Consider the following 23,082-nt stretch of genomic DNA (forward strand, 5'->3'; position numbering starts at 1 on the left):
AATCACATTTCATACCACCTCTGTTTAAAGGCCTGCTTGGTCATTACATTTAAAATAAGTCCAAATGCTTGCCTAAACCTAAGGTCCCTGCATGATCTGCCCCTTTATCAGCTCTTCAGGAGCTAGATTCCCCTCACTGTCTGTTCTCCTGCTTTACACAGTCATGCCCACCTTAGGGCACTGGCAGGAGCCACTCACAGATCTGCTCTGGTAGGTACTTGTTGACCATTTCCAGTCTCAGCTTGAAGATCTCTCTTGCAAGGGGTTTTCCCCAACAAACCAATCTAAAGAAGCCACCCGTCAGACTCCATCACATTATCCTGTTTTATTTTCTTCTTAGCACTTTATTTCACAAGATAATTGTGCCATTTTTCACATTGACATTCTGCTATTAACTAAAGTAGGTAATCCAAAATTCTAAGAAAGTATAGTTTCCTCGTGGGATGCAAGAAAGCAATTTTATTTTGAATGGTGAGGTAGGGGGAAGTAGCCCCCAAACATTGTTATTATTCTATTATTCTTAAATTCACATTCAAGAGAAAAGAAGGCATTCATTACAACCATAAGATATATTTTGTACCAAGAGTAGACCCAATCCATGAAACCCTGCAGTTCTCCTATTCATTTGTTGCTTCATTTCACAACAGTCCATTTCAGATCAGATCTGTCTGGGAAAGTTATATCTTAGCTTGTACAAAATTCAGCCTCTTCCTTTCCATTCCAGATTCCTCTCTAAGTTAGGAGACTCTCTTTTACCACATTACTATTCCCCATCCTCAGTGACTAAAAGCAACAGCCTTTTGGGTCTTATTATTACATAAAATTTTCTGTCTGCTTTGCTACGGATCTTGCTCTGTATGCCTAGTGCCACATAAAGCCCAGACTCCATTAGCAGAACATAAAGATAGAAGGCTTTAGTTTTTCTTCCATTTTCATAAGGTAGAATGAGAATGGTTATTACTTCTAATTTCAAAAATACTATTTTGATGTTTTCATTTTAATAATTTATAGTGCTTTCTTTTAAAAAATTAAGTTACTAAAAGCCACAGTTTTTAGTGTTGGCACTCACTAATTTTGAGTACTTAAAGGTAAAATAGCAATTATAATTTTTCATTTCAAAATACCATGCATTCTGCTGTTTTCATTTTTTGCATTTTATAAAGCAGATGCATATTGTTTTTTAAATAAATTTGTTATGTCTCTCAACACGAGTTGAATATTTCTTCTAGAAAAATAGAAGCATTGTTTTACTATCCAAGTTTCACCAGCAGTCGCTTAGTCCTTTGAAATATTTTTAAAATGTTCATATTATCATTAGGAAATGACCAAAAGTTCAGAGCATGCAAACTACACATTTGGGTCATTCTTACTTTATAAAAGTTGTTGGAGTTTAAGGACATTTTCAATGTTTTTCCAGTAATATAAGGAACCTTAATCACTGAAACTGTGTAAACACATAAATTAAAGATAAACACACAAATTGTCAATAGTTATAAAATATTTTAAGTATGAGTAATAAACCTTGCTCACAGTACTTCCTGAATTTTATAGAAAATCTTAAAGTTTACTGCAGTGTGTTAGAAATGAATTAGTTGCTACCATATATAAATGCAACAATTACCAAATTACAGCCTCTAGTGTGCACTTAACTATTTGAGGGTGAGGTTGTAGTAAAAGAAACAGAATTGTCTTCTGTCTTTAGATCTTATTCTCCAGTTAGGGAGATAAGCTAAGCATGAAAAGCAAGATGCAGAAAACATCACAAAGGAACACATAACTGATCCTACACTGACTGTCCTTAGCAGAGACTATGTTCTATAAAGATATTTCTGAGGCCCAAACAAGTCAGATGTTGATTTCATTGTTGTCATTCATGTCCTGTTGAGAATACCTGCCTTTATTGTTGCTCTTTATTCTTCATAATCCTCATTATTCCTTTACCATGGCTTTTGTGTAATCTTTTTTTGAAACTTAATTGATAAACTATCATAACACAGTTTCCAATCGCCTCCAAACTGTAAGTTGCAGGCGGAACACAAACAGAAGAATGAAGCAGTATGGTAGCTTTCTTCCCCAGCATCTGTGGAGAGTAGTCCCTGGATCTGTCTGTTCTTGCCACAAGCCAAAGCCACACATACTTATTTGCATGTTACTACTTACATAAAAATTCAAATCTAAGAAAAGCCACTGTTTTATATTTTAAGATGGTTTCATAAACCATCTCAATTCTCTGGGTTTATTGGATTTACATTAGATATTAAGAGTAATACCTAAGTTTGCATAATGCAGCTTTGAAAGAACAACCTAATTATTGGTCCTGCTTATCTAAACATCATACATTTTCTTGAACTTTCTTGCTATTAATTTATCATTAGGGAATTTGAATAGCAATTATAGTATTTTAACTTCATTTTCTTACTACGCATTCCTTAATTTAGCATTCATTTCACTGATCTGTCTTTAAAACAATTTATTACCCACTCTGAAGTTTAGTGATAACGTAATTTATTAGACATCAAGGAATGAATTCTTCTTAATTACTCCCAAGTGGTTTAATAGCTGGAAAAGACCTACAGTGAGGATCTGCTGAATTGGGTAATAAGATATCAATGTGCTTTGTATACCAGTCAGACAAAGTTCACTTTCTTTTATAAAACTTTAATTAGACCCACTTGATTTCATGGTTAAAGAGCTCTAAGGAATACCCACAAGAGGGACAGAAATGGCTCTCCCCTGCCTGTATCTCTCCCCAAACCCCTGTAGGTAGGGAGAGAAGAGAAGGAGAGGGGAGAGGACCTGCCCCCTCCTCAGGCGTCTGGGAGGGCCCTGCCCTTATGGGCTTTACCCTTTCCTGTGGGCTCTCTCCCCAACATATTTGTTAAAATCAAACCTGAATAAAACTACAAGTTTAATATGAAAAAAGAAGAAATGGTTCTCCAAAATTTCTGTTTCCTCTGCTCAGCTGCCAGAACAAAAATTTAATTTTAACTAAGACCCCCCCCCCAACTCTCCCAAATTTCAGGGCAGACCATCTTTACCTTAAAAATCCTGAGCATATTTCCTACAGTGTGTTTGCATTGCATGATGACTGTCACACAGCAAGCATTCCATGACTTAGAATTGACTGGCTGTCTCAGTATTGCTTGCTGAATTTGGCAAGAAGCATCCCAAAGCACTTATTTTCTAACCTGTTGAACAGAATCACTTAATAGTGTCCGTACATACCTCAGAATTTCTGCTGAAGACTGACATTTGTTTTGACATAATTGATAGTGAACCATTCTTTCCAGTAGTAATTGGCTCATGGCTTTAGTGGTACCAAGATCAATGATGCCTGGCTTTTAACTGTCACAGACCAACCAAGTTTCCCAAATTATTATGGAGATGCCAGCCACAGTGAAGTATACAAAACAAAACCTACCTACAATCATTATTTCATTCAAAAAGGAAAGGATGAGGGCTGGGGAGATAGCTCAGCTGGTAGAGTGCTTGCCCCACCACCAGCACCACAAAAAAAAAAAAAAAAAAAAAAAAAAAAAAAATGGAAAGGACAAGCTTATCACAAAGAGGAACATAGATTCAGAATTAAAAAGAATCATTATAATGGAATAAAATTTAGCCTTCAGAAGAATTTATCACCCTGTCTTTATTTTCCTCATTTTACCATATCTCAGCTCTTAGAAATCACAACTTCAGACCACTTCAAGTTTGTGATAGTAAACCATATGACCATCTTAAAGGAGAATGTTAAATTGACTATCAAGACACGTGTATGGTGACAGTGAATATGGGATTATTGTTATCTAAAAACAAATTTGGAGTGAAAGTCGATCCTACAACTCTTTTGTTTTTGGTTTTTAATTATATTAAATTAAGAACATACTAAGCAGCTCTGTTTCTTGACCTGTGTACTTGACGTTGGGATTACACTGGTCTACAAAGCAGGTTCTCTGTCCTTAATGATCTTAGAATCTAGTAGAAGATTGACCACTAGGATTACAGCAAGAGACAATAGGACAGATTTGGGGGAAATCTTTAGAAACCTGGAGTCCATGTTGATTTCATATAGTTTGGTCCATAGGTAATTTGCTGACCCATGAATGAAAAGCAGACAAAGAGATAAACGTAATCCAATTTCAGTGTAGTCTTTCCGTCTTAAATATTGTCTTAGAATGGTGTTATGTGCTAAACTCCAAGGGAATGGAACAATTGTATAAAACTAAGAGGGAATTTGAAGGGGTTGTCTGGTAAACTAATTTAATGAATTAACATTTCTGAAAATGGAATATACTGTGCTTCTGTTCCATTCTTAGATTTTTTAGAAAAGTATCTGCATATAAGTGATTGTATGTAGTTATCCCCTCCCTAATTTTAAAGGACTTGATGCAATCATTTTTAACACATGGATCTGAGATATCCCAAGAGTTCCAGAGACTTCTGAATGTGGTGGGACATCATAGGCCCACACCATAAAGAGAAATAATTCTGGAAGTAGTGGGCACTTATGCCTTTGATACACATTACCAAATCTGTCCTCCTTATCAGTTTCAACAATTACACTAACATCTTTCAGCTGGAATCTATGTAGATATTTTTGTCTTTTAATAAGCTAGCTTTAAAATGGAACTAATTAGACACACCATTGAATTGTTTATAGTGGCAAAAATAAAAATAAATTAGCTTCAGGGTTCTTCAGTAAGATTTAAATAAATGAGAATATATCCAGTCAGACACTATGGACTCAATAATGATGATGTATGTTGATTGGCATGGAAACTGTAGGAAAAATGCAATGTATATTTAAAACAATGTGTAGAATATGATGCTTTTTTCGAAGTAAAATAGATGTATGGGTATACATGTATATATTAAGTGCACCAAAATGCTTTCTTATCAATTTCACTAGCCTTTCTGGTATTGGTCTTTTAACCTAATAAGTTATTCCAATTCGTCCAATAACTGGGAAAAAACAGCTTTCAACTTCTCTATAATCTGTTGGTAGCAGTTAGTAAAGAGATATTACCCAAAGGACAACTGAAAAAAAGAGAATTACGGTGTCTTGAGACCTCAGAAACAGATTTTTTATGGAATTTGAGGGGGTTCCTCAGCATCTCAGTCTTTGTAACCCCCAACTTCCTCCACGATTCAATATGGTCAGATGCAAACACAGGGGTACTGAGGGTCAGAGTAAACTAAAACAAGTCTTCAATTTCAACACGTCTGAGGTAACTATCCAAGACAGGATTGAGTAAGACGTGACTAGTTTCAAGCATCATGTTAGCCTTTGGTTAAGAGTTTAAGTGTGGAAATTCCTTGGAAATTTACCCCCTGTGCTGCTGCTCAGAGCAGTAGTGAATGAATTCAATCAAATGTGTCCTTTGTTAACCACTTTGTCCCTGAGAAGATAGTTCTCCTATGGAAGTCCCCACAGGATTTCCTATGGATGGGCTGCAGAAGTGTCTTGGCTAGTCCCCTAGAAGTGTTAGTCCAACTCCTACTGAGATCTTAGAATGTAAACTTGTAAGATTAGCACTGTGCAGACCTTTTTAGGAAGGAGACATTTGTAAGTGAAGCTGAAATTGCTTTATCTCAAAATCAGTTAGCTTTGGGAATACAGCTAAATGAAACAGTCATTCATGAGATTTCTAATTATTCTTCCTTAATTTGTACTAAAATCCAAAAGGAATAATATCACATTATTTGCTCTTTTGCATTAAATATCCCTGTGTGCCATTCATTTGCATACAAGATTAAGGCTTTATAATAATGTATAGGATATGGGGGAGTTTTTCTTCAAAAAATGGATAAATTCATCACCCCAAAGAGTAAACTGTATTGTGAACTATGAACTTGAAGGGAGTTTGCTCACTGATCAGCTAATCAGAAATTATGCAGGTAAGAATTCTCAAAAACAAAGTATTTTTTATTCTTTATTCTCTAATGAAAACTCTTCATTTCCCATTTTGCATAGAACAGCAAGTGGCATGGAAGGGTAAATCGAAAGTCATAGCTAATTAGGACTGTGTATCTATTCAATGCTTTGTTGATATAGTCACCTAGCAATTTTTTAGAATCATTTCCATTTTTAAAATTCTTTATTTCTAGCATTTCATTATCCCAGTAGCCAGATATAGTTGTTAATGATTCAGAGTATGTGTGGGCCGTCACTATAACATATACCTTTAGTTACCTCAATTTAAGATTATTTCGAAAGGACACACCATCCCTGCAGAACAATCCTGCAGCTACTTGAATCATTATGGGCTCTAGGAAAAGAGTTAACAGCTCTCCCATGGGAGTCAATATATTGGAATAGCACCATTAATACTGTAGTTCCTTCCTCTGGCCCTGTTAACCATTCCCAGGAGGCAGAAGGAAAAGCATATAAAGCCCATTGCTTATCAGAGCTATGATGTCAACAATTAATTATGCTTTCTTGCTTTTGAGTACAATGGGATGAGGAAGTACATGCAACTGCTAATAAACCACACTCAAATAACAGTCTGTAAAGAAAATAGTAATCCACATTCTATAAAGAATTATAGTGACTCAATTCCTTTAAAAATGTGTTTCTAAGTTCAGTTGCCAAAAGCAGTTATTTTTGTTGTGACATGTTTTATTTTCAAATAATTATTACCTTTGTAGAATGTTGAAAATTTAACTTAAATTGGAAATTGAAATGTACATATTAAGTAGTATTCCAGTTTAAAATGGAAGAACTAGGGATTGGAAGAAACAGAAATAAATGAAGCAAGAGTGATACAACAGTTTAAAGCTCTGTTCCAGGATTCTTTGAACCAAACATTTGGTAGCTCCCCAGATCATGTTAATTGCCTTTTTGTGTATGCATTTCTGTAAGCCAACTCATCATTTTGGCTCAAAATGTAATCATTATAACGAGATTGGGAATATTTAAATATTCCTCCCTTTCATGTCTGTCCTATAGAACTAATAGTTTCTGAACACAGACTGTTATTTTGTGTTAAAAATGTTTTTCTAGAATATAATTTGTCTTTATAAAATAAACCAGATAAAAAATACCACGACTGCCTTTAAGACACTGATTATGGCACTATAGTTTAAGACATTTCAAATTCTCTTCTCCCAGAAATGAGAATCATTTGGGCCCACAGGTCTAGCATTCCTGGCCTTTGGTAACATGGAATACCCAGGACACCCTGACCTACAGACTCAAGAGCAGAATGCTCTCTTAATTCAGTTCCCTTTGTCACTAGCCCACCTTTGTAGGTGGGCCTACTGTCCATACTTCATCATAGTGATTAGAGCCTTATAAATGTATAGATTCCTCAGTAGACTTAGACTCCGGAGGCAAAAAAAGACCTTATAAATCATTCTGTGCACCCCCTCTTCAGGTGAGTGACCAAAACTTGGTTTTGACTCAGTGCCTACTTGCAATGCAAGAGTGGAGATAGCCATTTCCAGGACACACATGTCAGCTGTGATGGCCAGTTATGTATGCCCTGTGTTCTCCCTAGGTCAACCTTCAGGACTTTGCAAGAAAAGACAAGAACTTTGTAATCTCTAGGTAGAGTTGTGCCCTTTAGAGTTTCTTGAACCACTCTCTGATGTCTATTTACATGCAACCATTACAACCACTGATTTTATAAATAATTTTACTGAAATATCTTAATTTTGTAGGTTGAATGCATGATAACCAGAGCTATCCTTTCTTAAAAACATACCATGTATTCTAAACCCAGCCTTCTTTCTATTAATATAATAATATGATATATGCTTTTAATGTTCTTGTTCCTAATAAATTAAGCAGTGATAGAAAAGAGTACTATTTTTCTTCTGATATGAGTATCAGGAGGATGAAGGAAGGAAAATGAAGAAAGGACCTTAAAATTTTTTTCTAATTTTTTGTATTGAAAAATTGTCCTTCGATCTCTTGTTTTCTCTTGATTCTGCATTAGCACAGAACAAATGCATGGATGCAAAAGAAATTCGAGTTTCATTTAGGACATTTATGTTGCTTAGCTACACATCTGAGTGTGTCACTACACACTCTAAACCCCTGAACTGAAAAGAATGAGTCCCTGAAGATTTGGAAGACAGACTAGGCTTCTTCAGTACCATGTTCTCTTTCTACTTCAGGATAAAGTCATACCCTTTTAAACCAATCCTGTCTTACATTGCTGCTTTGTTTTTAAGACTTCTCAAAAATATGGACACTTTTTGTTTTGCTGAATAGGTTATTGACTTTGTTCAGTGATGGAATGCCTGGAATAAAAAACTGATATGTCATGACAACAAATTAATGACCAATTACTATGTGTACTGGCCATATGTTAATAAAATCTGAAAGTAGCTGTTCATTCCATTTGGATGATTGGACATTCCTTTTATCTAAACTAACAATGAAAATAAAACCTGACTCACATTCCCAGAATCTAAAATTTAGGGCATTTTCTAAAATAAATGAATATGTGACTTTCAAATATCTGATTTATTTCTCTTGACTTTTATTAGGAGTACTGTACATCTGTGTTTTGGAATAAAATCCAGGTTTCGCTCTAAAAAAGAACAAGAATATGAATGAGGCTAGCCCAGAACTTCAGGCGCCAGCCGTCCTCATTATTCCCCTTCCTCATTTCTCAGCAGTCTGTCGCAGAGCCAATGACAGGGCTGAAAGGGTTTACCCGAGCAGAGGAGCTCAGTTAGGAAACTGAGGGAACACCATGGAAAGCACTGAAATGGGATAGACTGGGAAAGAGAGGAAAGTGAGAATTCACAAACCTTCAAGAACTGGCCTCAGCTTTTCCTTAAGCCTTCTCTCCCAAGAAGGGCTCTTCTTGCCCTCCTTTTCCTCCACACACCAGCATCAGGAGCTACAAGTTCCTGGCTAGCCCTTGTGCTTGTACATTCTCTCCATGTCCAGCACCTTTCTCCTTTCCTCACTAATGCCTATCCTGATGACTTTCCTACCTAAAGAAGTCTGTGATCCCTATGACATTGGATTGTGTGTCCTGGCTTTAGATACTTAGGAAATCTCCTCACATGATCTTGGCATTTGCCATATTCTATTGGATTATTTATGCTTAGGCCTTTCTCTCCCACTGCACTGTAAAGTTTTTAAGCAAAGAGTGATTCATTATTATAACCATGCTTGTAACCCAATGCTGTGCTTCATCCCTGGCAAATAGTATGCAGTAAATATGCATCTCAACTAAAACCAAAAAGTGCATTTACATATACTGGACAGGGAATTTATTGGTCATGAGAATAACTGACTATATTTAAATTATAACACATGTCTTCAATTTTAAGTGTTTCTCCAAAAATAAACTGTATGCAGGAATCTGACCACATCTCAAGAGGCAATTCATGTGTATTTGTATACATGTAACCCTTAGACTATCTCTTTTATTTTCAAATAATGATTACCTGTGTATTTGTGTGCAAGTAACCCTGGGCTGGGGATGTAGCTAAATGGTACAGCTCTTGCGTTCCATGCATAAGGTCCTGAGTTCCATCCCAGCGTGTATGCGCACACACATACGCGCACACACACACACAAATTCTCCAAGATGAGCCATAGGCAATAACGTTTAAATCTCATGCTTTTAACATCTCCCATATTTGTATAACACAAATGTGTTTGGATTCTTGAGCATAGGTTAAATAAAGACAAGGAATAAGGAATATTATTGCCTTATAAAATAGATAATATAATGTGAAGATAAACATAAGGAAGGAAATCTAGTAAATGAAAGGAGGATTTGGAAAAAGTTGAAATATATAACTAATGAATCTTTGAAAATTATCTTCTATACAAGTAGATTTTTCTAAATATTGTGAATGTCTAAAATCCCGTAGAAACCGTCAACTTTCTGTTATTATAACAAAATGCCTGAGATGGTAAACGTAAAAAAGCAATAGTTTATTTTAGACTAAAGTTTTGGAGGTTTTAGCCTATGCTTAGCTGGCCCTGCTTTTGGTCCTGTGGCAAGGCAGTACATCATGACAGGAGGTTGTGGGCAGAAGAAAGAAGAAAGAGTTGGGGTTTCATTATCCTCTTTGCAAATATGCCCCAATGACATAAGACCTCCCACTATGCCCCACTTCTTAAAGATTTATACAGTCACTCAGTCACTCTAAGATGGGGACTCACCCTTACATACTTGGGCCTTTGGGGAAAATTCAAGATACAAACTATAGTAGAATCTCAAGCTGACATTAATTAAGATGTTTAAGGGTTTGGCATGGGGAAGAGTGTTTAGTCTGATTTTGTTTTATAAATTCTACTTGGAATGGTTGTACATCTCTACATAGCAACTATATCTTGCTAAATGTTTGTTCATCAATGGCAAGTAGACAACCTCTTCTTTCTGACTTAAGTCAACACTAATTTTCAATTTGGAGATAGAAGAAAAGCCTAAAGCCAATATCCAAAGAAAACAATGCTCTCTTTCACAATATTCAGCATGGACAATTTGCTGAGAAACCATTGTAACTGCCTCTTACTTCTACTATGTAGCTGTGAAAACTGGAATTGGTCTAACCCATGACTCTTCAATGTTTTTTTCTCCTTTAGTGGTATTGGAAGGAACTGGCCCTGGGCATCAGGAGGCAGCAGTATTCTGGCAGAATTTGGAACCCTGCATTTGGAGTTTATGCACTTGAGTCATTTATCAGGAAACCCCATTTTTGCTGAAAAGGTGAGATTCTCCCATATACCTTGCATTGCAAAGAAGGTCTTATGAGAAAAAATATCCTCTCTTGGGAGATTTAGTAACATTGAATGTGGAAAATAACAACCAGGGTTCATACAGCTCTCAAGAAGTCTGTAACATGCAGCATTTCATTTGACCAAACTGCAAACCCTCAGTCTTTCCATGGCACCGTCTGACTCAGGAGAAGTCCTATTTCTCCATTTTCTCTCTGTACTCTAAGTTACTTCATCTGTCTAAATTTTTTTCCTCATCGAAAATATATAATGTTGCATGGACTACAGGAAGCAAGCACATTGAAAGACTTAAAATGTTATACAAATGTGAGGTAAGACTTGAATTGATTTCTAGTTTTTAGGAAGCAGTTCCATAGATATTTGGATAAATGCATATCCACCTAGCTTTCATCCCACTTTTCTGCTTCCCTTCATAATAATTTCTTGAGAGAGTTGGCTCTGTCTGTTGTCTTCTCTCCTTGTCTCCCACTCTTGAACCCTATCCATCTGGGCCTTTCTTCCCATCAACACTTAACATAGTGACCCATGAATACCACATTGCTGAAGCCATTTGTCCACTCTCCCCCTTGTCTTCCCTGTCCTCTTGGCATTCAGTATGGCTGGTCAGCTCCTTCTCTTTTTTAAAAAATATTTTTAGCTGTAGATGGACACAATATCTTTATTTATTTTTCTATGTGATGCTGATAATTGAACCCAGTGCCTCACACATGCCAGGCGAGTGCTGTACCAGTGAACCACAACCCCAGCCCCAGCTCCTTCTTCATGAGACACACTTTGTACTTGGCTGCAGGCATATAAAACTCTCCTGGTTTGCCTCTTCCTTCTGGGTGCTCCTTCACCTCTTTTGTTGGAACCTACCCCAACCTGTAAGAATTGGAAAGCACCAGGACTCAAACCTGGGTCTCTTCATTTTTATATTCCCATTCTATATTGTCTCATCCAATGTCATGGTTCATATGCCATTTCTATATTGAATCCCTTTTTATAATTTCCAACCTGTACCTTGAACTCCAGATTTTATACAAAATATTTATTCAACATCTCCACTAGGAGGCCTAATAGGTCCTACTTAAAATCCCCAGTCCCAGACCCAACCCCAGACAGACTTCTACCTGAGTCTTTACCATTTGGGCAAGTAGCATGTCAGTTTATCCAGTGGCTCAGGCCAAAGACGCTGAGGTCATCCTGGTTCCTCTCTTTGTAAACCCCAGGTCTACTTCATCAAGAAATCCTCTGGCACTATCTTGTTGCCTCTGCTGCCATCCTGGTCCAGGACCTGTAGTTTTTCATCTGGACTCTGCAGTGGCCACCTGACTTGTTTGCTCTCTTGCCCCCTCAGTCACACCAGTGCTATTAAACAGCAAGCCTTTGCTGATACTTGGAGTAATAACAGCTCTTATTGTTTCCTGTGAGGTCTGTGTGCCCTGCCCCTGCCCACTCTCCTATGTGCTTGCCGACATTCTCCCCTTTGCTTCCTCACCTCTGATCTCAGGGGCCTTACCAAACCCAATCTCTTCTTAGGACTTTTGGTATGCATTCCTTCCTCTGCTCAAATGCTCTTCCTTCACATTTCTCCATGACCTGCTCCCTCATTCTTGAATATTCTGCTCAGACACGTCAGCCTTCCCACCATCCTAACAGTGTATGACTTCTCTACCTCACCTTGCTCTGTACGTCACCCTCTGTCTTAGCTCAGACTTCCAAAACATACATGCATAGACTGGGTGCTTTTCAACAACAGAAATTTATATCGCACAGTTCTGAAGGCTGCAGAATCCAAGATCCAGGTGTGAACAAGATAGTTTTCATTCTGAAGTCTCTTGACTTACAGGCTCTCACTATCCTACCATGTGCTCAAATGACTTATTTTTACACAAAGAGAGAGAGAGAGAGAGAGGAGAGAGAGAGAGAGAGAGGGAGAGAGAGAGATCTCAAGTCTCTTTTAACAGCAATAATTCTGTCATGAAGGTTCTACCTCCTTAACCTAATTACTTCCCAAAGGCCCCATCTCCATATACAATCTCATTGAGGGTTAGAGCTTCAACATATGAATTTGAGAAGGGATACTATTTTTTTTAATTTTCATTATATTTCTCTTCTATTACCATACTGTTTTTATTTGCTTTTTTTCACTGTGTCATCCCCCTAAAATTCTAAGAGAACAGTGACTTTATTTACCCACTTATATCTTTAGTTCCTAGTATGGTAGGGACCCATTATTGTAAATAATCACTGAGATTATAGTCACCTATTATTTTTGCAACAATAAACTAATGGCAGCTATCTTTGTTCTAACTTGTCATCATCTAAATCCACTTATTTTTTTCTAGAGTGGCAAAATAATCAAAAAAGAATGACATGAAAATTTTTACTTAGATTTTTCATAGTAACATTTTGTTTTCTGTTGTAGGTAATGAATATTCGAAAAGTCCTGAACAAATTGGAAAAACCAGAAGGCCTTTATCCTAACTATCTGAACCCCAGTAGTGGACAGTGGGGTCAACGTAAGTCAAAAGATTAGCATTCCTTTAGGTAGCTCTTCATGGTACCCAGCACTGTGCTAGGAGCAGAAAGGGAGCACACAGCTTACTGAGGAAAGGTTAAGAAAAAGAGAAAAGAGAAGAGTGGCTCTTTTAATAAACAAGTGTCTATCATAAGACAGATTGTGTTATCCAGAAACTGGACATTTGATTTTCCATGTATAACTGTAAGTATGTCATATGAGCACATTCAAAGGTATTCATCAGAAAGAGGGAAGGTCTGGTGAGGAGGTGTGGTTGTCAGTCCCCGACAAGCTGACCATGTGGCTGGAAAAAGAACGTATTCCTCTCTGCTAATGATGAGGGTTTTGCCCAGAACAACTCAGTCATCCCACTTCATAATGTTTTCTGACTTTTTGCATGGAGGTACAAACAGGGAGCTTTCTCTGCTTAACTTTAAGCCGCCAGATAAAGATTTCTTGCCAGTAGAATTACCTTTAAAATAGGAATAAGCATCATATAAGAACTTGTGATCATTCACTCACTTCAGAATCTTCAGATAATTTCAAGCAGGTTATACAGACTTGAGACTAAGTGAAAGAAATGTTCTCAAGCTAACTTGGATAGAATAGTGGTAGACTAAGCAACATCTGAAAGCAAGTGAAGGATATTACATGAGTTGCCTGGCTGTGGTGAGTTTTGGCATTGCCTTACAATTTCACTCGAATTAGTGAGTTTTCATTATATTTAAATATCATATTCTTAGATGATTAGGCCTCACTGTTATTTCAGAAGTGTTTCTTTAAAGAATAACTCAGCAGAAAATAAAAAGTGTGCTAAAATTTATATTTGTGTGTTGGTGATGGATTATAGTGAAGGTTGCTATTTATTCAGTGTAGGCTGGTGTCATGGGAAGTCCTAGGGGTCCACAAGGTCAAAAGTACTCTGATGATATTATGGAAACTTTCCAGCTTTTCATTGTGCTGACATCTACACTCAAGTTGTAAGAGCAACAGTGGGTAGGACTGCCAAAGCCTTAGCGAGAAGCACGGCAGACACCAAACAGAATTAATACTCATTATATTCTTCACCACAATTAAAAAAAAAAAGAAAGAAAGAAAGAAAGAGATGCCAGGTTTTTTTGAATGTTCTTTTTTTTTATATATATTTTTTTTAGTTATACATGACAGTGGAATGTATTTTGACATATCATATATACATGGAGTATGTAACTTCCCATTTTTGTGGTTGTGCATGATATGGAACTTCACTGTTCATATATTCATATGTGAACATAGGAAAGTTATGTCTGATTCATTCTACTGTCTTTTTTATTCCCATCCCCTCTCTCTCCCCGTGACTCTACCCTGGCCAATCTGATGAACCTCCTCTTCTCCCTCCCCAACCCCGCCACCTGACCCCAGCTACCTATTGTGAGTCAGCATCTGCACATCAGAGAAAACATTTGGCCTTTTATTTCTTCTTCCACTTAGCATGAGAGCCTCCAGTTCCATTCATTTACTGACAAATGTCATAATTTCATTCTTCTTTATGACTGAGTAATACTCCATTGTGTATATGTACATTTTCTTTATCCATTCATCTCTCAAAGGGCACATAAGTTGGTTCCATAGTTTAGCTATTGTGAGTTGAACTGCTATAAATATTGATGTGGTTGCATCACTGTAGTATGCTGATTTTTCAGTCCTTTGGGTATAAACCAAGGAGTAAAATAACTGGGTCAATTGGCGGGTTCCATTCCAAGTATTCTGAGGAATCTCCATACTGTTTTCCAGCATGGAGTGGTTACACCAATTTTCAGTCCCACCAACAATGAATGAGTGTACCTTATTTCCCTCATCCTCCTCAATATTTATTGTTACTTGTATGCTTGATAATTGCCATTCTGACTGGAGTTAAATGAAATCTCAGTGTAGTTTTAACTTTCTTTTCTCTAATTGCTAAAGACATTGAACATTTTTTCATATATTTGTTGACCAGTCGTATTTCTTCTGTGAAGTGTCTCTTCAGATCCTCTGCCCATTTATCAATTGGGTTATTCGGGATTCTTTTGGTGTTTTTTCTTTTTTTGCGTTCTTTATGTATCCCGGAGATTAAGCTCTGAGGGTCAGGTGGCAAAGATTTTCCCCCATTCTGTAGTCTCTCTCTTCACACTCTTGATTGTTTCCTTTGCTATGAAGAAGGTTTTTAGTTTGAATCCATCCCTTTATTGATTCTTGATTTTACTTCTTGTACATAAGGAGTTGTTGAGGAATTTGTCTCTGTTGGAGAGCTGGGCCTACTTTTTCTTCTAGTAGGCATGGGGTCTCTGGTTTAATGCCTAGATCCTTGATCCACTTTGAGTTGAGTTTTATGCAGAGAAGGAATCTAATTTCATCTTGTTATACATTGATTATCAATTTTTCCAGCACCATTTTTTGAAGAGTTTATCTTTTCTCCAATGTATGTTATGATGCCTTTGTCTAGTATGATATAATTTTATTTGTGTGAGTTTGCGTCTGTGTATTCTACTCTGTACCATTGATCTTCATGTCCGTTTTGGTGCCAATACCATGCCATTTTTGTTACTATAGCTCTATAGTATAATTTAAGGTCTGGTATTGTGGTGCCTCCTACTTCATTTTTCTCACTGAGGATTGCTTTGGCTATTCTGGGTTTCTTATTTTTCTAGATGATTTCTTTTTCTATTTCTATGGAGAATGTCATCAGAACCTTAATAGGAATTTCATTAAATCTTTATGGCACTTTTGGTAATATGGCCATTTTGACAATATTAATTCTTCATATCCAAGAACATGGGAGGTCTTTCCATCTTCTAAAGTCATCTTCAATTTCTTTCTTTAGAGTTCTGTAGTTTTCATTGTGGAGATCTTGTACCTCTTTTGTTAAATTGATTCCCCAAACTTTTTGAGGCTATTGTGAATAGGATAGTTTTCCTCATTTCTCTTTTATATAGGAAATCAATTGATTTGTGGGTGATAATTTTATATCCTGCTATTTTGCTAAATTCATTTATGAGTTCTAGTTTTCTAGTGGAGTTTTTTGGGTCTTCTAAATATAGAATCATGTCATTGGCAAATAAGGATAGTTTGAGTACTTCCTTTCCTATTCGTATCCCTTTAATTTCTTTCTTCTAACTGCTCTGGCTAGAGTTTCAAGGACTACATTGAATAGAAGTGGTGAAAGAGTGCATCCCTGTCTTGTTCGAATTTTTAGAGGGAATGCTTTCAATTTTTCTCCATTTAGAATGAGGTTGGCCTTAGGTTTAGTATTTATAGCTTCTACAATGTTGAGTTATGTTTTTATGAATATTCTTAATGAAGTGGTAAAATAATTATTGATTCTAGTAAATGTCAACTCTTGAGTCCATGTCATGATAATGTTCTACATGATGAAATGAATGCACACAGAGAATACTTCTATTACACAATGAAAAATAATAGTGTATAAAGGGAAAGCTCGTGATTGAGTTGCAAGTTATTGCTGATTATCAATTATTATTGATTGTCAGTTGCTTTGAGATTATTGTGATTGTTGCTTCATGGATCACCATTTCTACTTAGAAGAACAGCTAAAAGCAAACTGTTTATTCAGACATTGGTAATTAGCAGACATGATCTCAAAAATGAACCTGTCACTTAAAGGACAAGTGACAGTATTTGTGCCAATGATGATAAAATTTGAGTTTCAAAATAAAAATAAGAATTTTGGAAAACTTGTATATGCCCCCATGTGCTTGACACCAATAGTGTGCCTATAAGATTAGTGGTGATGTTAACAAATCATTTTTTTTCATAGTATATAATGAAATGTGTCAACACTTGGAAGATCTGCATAACTCAGAGAACCAGTATTTTCCAGATGACCAGTGCATGCTATTACAAAATCATGCATGAGAGAAAGATCCACTCAAAATGCAAGATAGAGTAATAGATTTTTATGTAAGAGTACAGAAATTCATTGGTGTAATTTCTGATTCTACAGTTCAACTAACCTTTTAAAAAACTTTAACCTTTAAAAACCAAATGTCGAGTTTTATCACAATATTGAAGAAAAATATCCACAATTATCTGAAAACAATATTATACATACTACTCTTCCTTTTTCCAACTATGTGAGTCTAACTTTTCTCCACATATTTTAGCCAAAACAACACGTAGCAATGGATTGAAATTAGAGTAGATGTGATAACCCACCCGTTTCCTAGGAATGCAAATGCTTAGATTTGGAAAAATGTAAATCAGTGTCAGTCTTCCCACTAATTTTTTTGTTGTTGTCTTGTAAAATATCACATTCGTATGAGAAATATCTATTTATGTTTACATAATGGATGTATGATTGTTATTTTTAATGAATCAACCAACAAAAATACTTTTAATGTGTTTTTATTTGCCTGTATGATAAATACTGATAGCTACTACATAATCAAGTTCTTAGGAGTACCATTTATTTGTAAGAGTGTAAGGAGTGCTGAGACTAAAACATTTCAAGACCACTAGACTACTGAGATAGACAATGTTCATATATAACTCCTAAGGGGTAACCATTGTTGGAGACCTCTTCATCACAGATTTCACAAGTTGAAGACTAGTCTCCTTCATTTACCATCTTCTCTCTTTAATTTAGGATATAGAAGTGACTTATTACAAAGAGGGACAGAAGAGCCAACTGTGTTGGAACATTCTGGCTTCACCTTCCAGGTCACTCCTATGCTATATATTTGGCCCTTTTTCCTGATACAAACAGTCCTTTATGTTTGGATTGCTTATGGGCCAGTTTCCTGATGGGAATACAAACAGCATTGATGAGTCTCGTGTCCTCCTCCCCCAGCCTCCATCCTCTGTTCTGGCCACAAAGGCACACTTACTTTTTTATTCTTGAATCAAGGCCTGCTCGGCCATATCTATGCTTGTGCTCTTTCCTTAGCCCTTCAGCCTCTCTTCTTCCTCTACTGAGGCCCAGCTTGATTGCCATTTCTTCCAGAAGCCTTCTTCTTCAACACCCTTCTTGGAATTTGAAGTATCCTCTACCTCTTTCTCTCCTACCCTGGCTCTTTGAGCAATCCTTTTCCTGATGATTCATGTACATACACATCTACTCAGGGAGCCAGAGCTTTGGAGGGTGGCAACCCTGTCTTGTTTATATTTTGTCAATCTGGCACACTGTATCTTGCACCTAGTGGAGGTTTACTTAATTGAAGTTTGTGAATACTCAAGTGCTTTGTATCTGACCCTTCTGCTCTGGTTTTACTAACGATTCTCTTTATTTTTAACAGTTGCTGCTGCTCCTCAGTTGTGGCTGAGAAGCATCTTTCCCTCCTGGCCACTGATAATATAAACAGGTTTTGTGACCATCAATGCTGGATGTGGGATTCCATGTCTATACACAGAATACACACAGAACAATTATCACATATATAAATAACAAGTGTGTGTTTGTGATATCACTAGTATGACCCGGAATTGTTTCAAAAGAGAAATTCAGATTCTGATAAAATCTACCAATTAAGTAGTAGAGATATTGACTAGTTTAATCTTCTTTTGTCTTAGTGCTTTTGTTCTTTATTGCGTTTTCTCTCCCTTTTAGATATTAGAAATTCATTAAAGGAACCTATTCCCATCACAAAGAAAACTGTAACTTACCCTTCAGAGAAGAACATAATATTTGCATGACTACAGTAGACAGTTAGAATAAAAATACCATATATGCTCCTTTAAAAAACGGCAGTACTTTCCTTCTGAAAAGTCAGGCACCTTCTCTCCTACGTTCACAAAGATGTTTACACAGAACAGTTTGCTAATGCAAACTGTCATCCTGGCCCTGGGGAAGTTTAGTGAGGGGGTGTGTTAATTATCAGAAAGACATGTTTCACCTTTATGTTCCTTTATTTTGATTTTTTTCCAAATGTGAAATTTTAATAGGAAGAACATTTTAAAAGTTAACTAGCATTTACCAACATTAAAGCAAATATATTATTGCACAATTCTTTTTCCTTTTTTAAAAATCTCCCAGTGCCCAAACCTGCTTCTTCTAGTCATTACAGAATCATAACCCAAGGGAAAAAATTACCAAGCTGCTTCTGGCTGCTGGTTTTCAGCTCTTGTTGCTATAACTCTGAAGGACATGTCTGGATCATGGCCATCGTTCCCTATTACTTCATTTAGCCCTTGTTATTTTGACAGTAACCGGACAGTGATTTGCTTTACCATGCATCACTTGCATTTGTCTCCTACAATCACGTTTATGACAACAGGGCTTATTATTGACGAGACAGTACTTAGTGTATTTAGTTTGTAAATGTCAGAGGTTTCTATGGTGATTTATTTAGGAAACTGTAAAGGTCACTTCAAACACACTCATTTTGAGAATTAGACTCACATTTTTCCATTAAGATTCACTAATATAATTCTGGACTTTCTGCAATAAGGAAGTTGCATATTTCAATACTTAACAATATGGCCCTTAGAGCTTGAACAAGGAGTCCATATGAAGGCTGACTTAGAAGAATTTTGGTTTTCTTGTCAATTGTTTATTGAGTGCAAGATACTTTGTAGAGGCTGGTGTGGACTGGGAAACATAGTGGTCTCTGCTCTCTTGGGTCATGATCTTGTGGGAGTGGTAGAAAACAGTTCTACCACATTGTGAAATTACAAGTGTGGTAAATGTGTGCTATCAGAAAGCTTGTGATGGAGAACCTAGTGGGGGCTTCAGGAAAGGCTTCATTGAGGAAGTACCATTTGATCCTAGATATGAAGAATATGCATTTCAGGGCTTGTTCAGAGAGAACAAGGCCCACAGAATCACTGAAGTGGGATGGAGCCTTATATTTTTGAGGAAGGGCCATAGAGCAAGTGAACAAAGAGCAAGTGGATCAAGACTGATAATATAGAGAAGAGTGAGAGCTTGCAGGGCTCCTTAGTCTTCAGAGACACAGAATTGAAGGACTTTAAGTAACAGGTCAGATTTCTCTGACGTTAGTGTGGGAAATAGACTGGAGTGGTTCTGCTGTTAGAGTCTTCTACAGTGATAGAAATGTTCTGTATCTTTCCTGTCCAGTATAGTAAGAGTTACATGAAGCTACTGAGCACAATCATGACTGAGGAACTGAACTTTCTATTGAATTTTAACACATTTCAGTAGACATAGCACACACCGCCAGAATGAAAGCAGGAAATGAAATAATTGACCATTGCAGAGGCAGAGGTAGGAAGTAGCGGTGGCTTGAACCAGGAAGGTACTGGTGAGGAAAGAGAAGGGTAGATGGATTCAAAGTAAAATTTTTAGAGTTTGGGAATTCATTGTGTGTGAAAACGAGAGAGAAGTAGTAAAGAATGACTACTCGATTTCTTTTTTGTGTACTTGGATGGAACCCAGGACCTCTTGTGAGCTAGACAAGCACTGTACCACTGAACTACGCCCTTAGACCCATTGACCACCAGTTTCTAAGGGTATAAATGGAAGGGTGGAGACCTGAGCAGAAGATAAAACTTAGGAGGAAAAGATAATGAATTCAGTTTCTAGTCTCTTTGATTTTAGATGCCCATGTAGACATCCAAGTGAAGTTGTTGGGGAAGGCATCGGGAGAACAGAAAATATATATATGTGATTATTTTGTATGACTATGTCAACAAGTAAAAATTTTATTTTTTAAATAGATAAACAAGTTTTAAGTTATAAAACTTAAAAGGCTATCTTGTTTATGCTCAAATTCTCTGAATTCTAGGAATGATGTTTCAAATAGATTACATTTCTGGCTTTAGAAACAAATATGCTTGAAAAATAAAAATATTAAGTTCAAGTTATAGGGAAAAACACATATATATATTTGATGGCCTATGGTGTTGAGCAGGCAGATCCTAACATGAGGCCCTATGTGGATTGTGGAGTCAGATGGCACTGATCAGTGTAGTCCCATTTAGCTTCTCTAAGTCTCAGGTTTCTTGCTTGTAAACTAAAGAGACATACCCATAGTTATAGAGAGTTGCTCATATTTCCAGTGCATCAGGTATAATAAATTGCAATGGAGGTAGATTGTAAGAATGAAGCTTTAGGAGGAGAAACTTCTGCTGCCCTATCTTCTTTCTTACTGTCTCCACCCCATCCGTTTTTGACCTTTCAGCACTAGAAAACTTATCATATAATAATAATAATTGCAAGAACCTGAGAAATGTTGTTTTACTAGTCACTCCTTAAGATTTGCTAAAACTCATGGGTTTCACAGAATTTTATATTATTCAGAACTAAAACAAAAATTTATTTAAATACACACTGTGAAGCATTTTAATTTGGTATTTTTAACTAAATTTTTAGAATTACGTATCATTAAATATCTTTTATCATTTTGTTTATGAAACTACTCTGGTAATTATTAAGTGTACATCACATTAGTTCACAGTCCATCTGCTTATTTCAGAATATCTGAAAATAAGAGATTTGTTGAAATTTAAATGTAACAAGCTGCAGTCGACATGGGGTTTTGCATCCTAGTTGCTAATGTGATTTTGCTGCATTATCTGAATTAAAAGCTGAGTCACTCTGAAATTCATTTCCCTCTTTTTTTCAGATCATGTATCAGTTGGAGGACTTGGAGACAGCTTTTATGAATATTTGCTCAAGGCATGGTTAATGTCGGACAAGAGAGATCTGGAAGCTAAGAAGATGTATTTTGATGCTATTCAGGTAACCTGATATTTAAATCATCTTCACCACTGAGTTCTGACTTATAACTTGCATATTAATCAAGCTTTAATGAAATGAAATACTATATGAGTGGGTTACAAAATTATCTCCTGCTAAGCAGAGTGCAATGTGTGCCAATATAAATGTAACAATAGTAATCATAGGTGACGTTCTTAGTTCTGATAGAGCAGTTACAAGTTTTTTACATGGTTCAAACCTCACAAGCCACATGAAGAGTCATGCATCACATAGCATAGACAGTGACAGACTATATGTATGACAGTGATCCCAGAAAATTATATTGCCTACTAACATCATAGCTCTCTTAGTTTGTACTGCCCATGATAGTCATACAATGAAATCACCTAATAGCACATTGTTCAGAGTGTATCTCCTCATTAAGCAATGCAAGACTGTATTCTTCCTTCATGAATATGAGCTATATTTTAAATTACAGGAGAAAAATCTTGAATTTATACTCTGAAAATTGACTAAATTAAAATTACCCAAGATTATACACAATCCCAAAGTAAACTTGTTTCCAGAGATATATGGGCAGTACTGAAAAGAAATCTACACATAAAAAATCTGAACAAGCTAGTATTTAAGGGAAGCTCATTAATAGTTTTCAAAAACTCTAATACAGAAGGAGTAAGAGGGAACAAATACGTGTTAAACTGTATACTTTGTGGCCCTCTTAAGATCTCTATATTCCAAGAAGAAGAGCTTAAAACTATCATTTTAAATATTTCCTCCAGGTTTCTGGAACTCTACCCATGCAACTTTAGTATATTCTGTTTAGGCAAATCATTGACAAATCCATTAGTAATAAATGAAGTCAAAGTGTTTCCTGTTTCTCTTAATAGCAAAAACATTTTCAACCCATTTCATATTCTCAACTGAGGGAGAAAAGGTAGAACAATTAAACTTCTGATTTTGAGAAGTGGCACTGTCATATATGACAAAAGTTCTTTCTGCTAACTTGTATTTTAAAAGATCATTATATACCTATAGTCCCAACTACTTGGGAACATGAGGCAGGAGAATCTCTTGAGTCTAGGGGTTAAAGGCCAGCCCAAGGAACATAGGAAGACCCTGTCTTTAAAAAAATCATCATCATCATCATTTTCAAGGGGAGGATGCCTTACATTTTCATTCAGGATAGTTGAGTTACTGAAGATATGGTTAATT

The 23,082-nt window shown here is 36.4% G+C and overlaps 1 protein-coding gene across 3 annotated transcripts in view; it reads left to right on the top strand.

The window, feature by feature from the left end:
* The window catches only part of MAN1A1 (mannosidase alpha class 1A member 1), a 162,733-nt gene that overhangs the window by 126,548 nt on the left and 13,103 nt on the right, over nt 1–23,082 (top strand). For all 3 annotated transcript variants that reach the window (XM_079148053.1, XM_079148054.1, XM_079148055.1), the window contains exons 7-9: nt 10,559–10,682; nt 13,122–13,215; nt 21,776–21,891. In XM_079148053.1, coding sequence (XP_079004179.1) covers nt 10,559–10,682; nt 13,122–13,215; nt 21,776–21,891 — 334 coding nt within the window. The remainder of the gene's footprint in view (nt 1–10,558; nt 10,683–13,121; nt 13,216–21,775; nt 21,892–23,082) is intronic.

The sequence above is a fragment of the Sciurus vulgaris genome, assembly GCF_902686455.1.
Source record: "Sciurus vulgaris genome assembly, chromosome: 7".
In the NCBI taxonomy this organism is placed as follows: domain Eukaryota; kingdom Metazoa; phylum Chordata; class Mammalia; order Rodentia; family Sciuridae; genus Sciurus; species Sciurus vulgaris.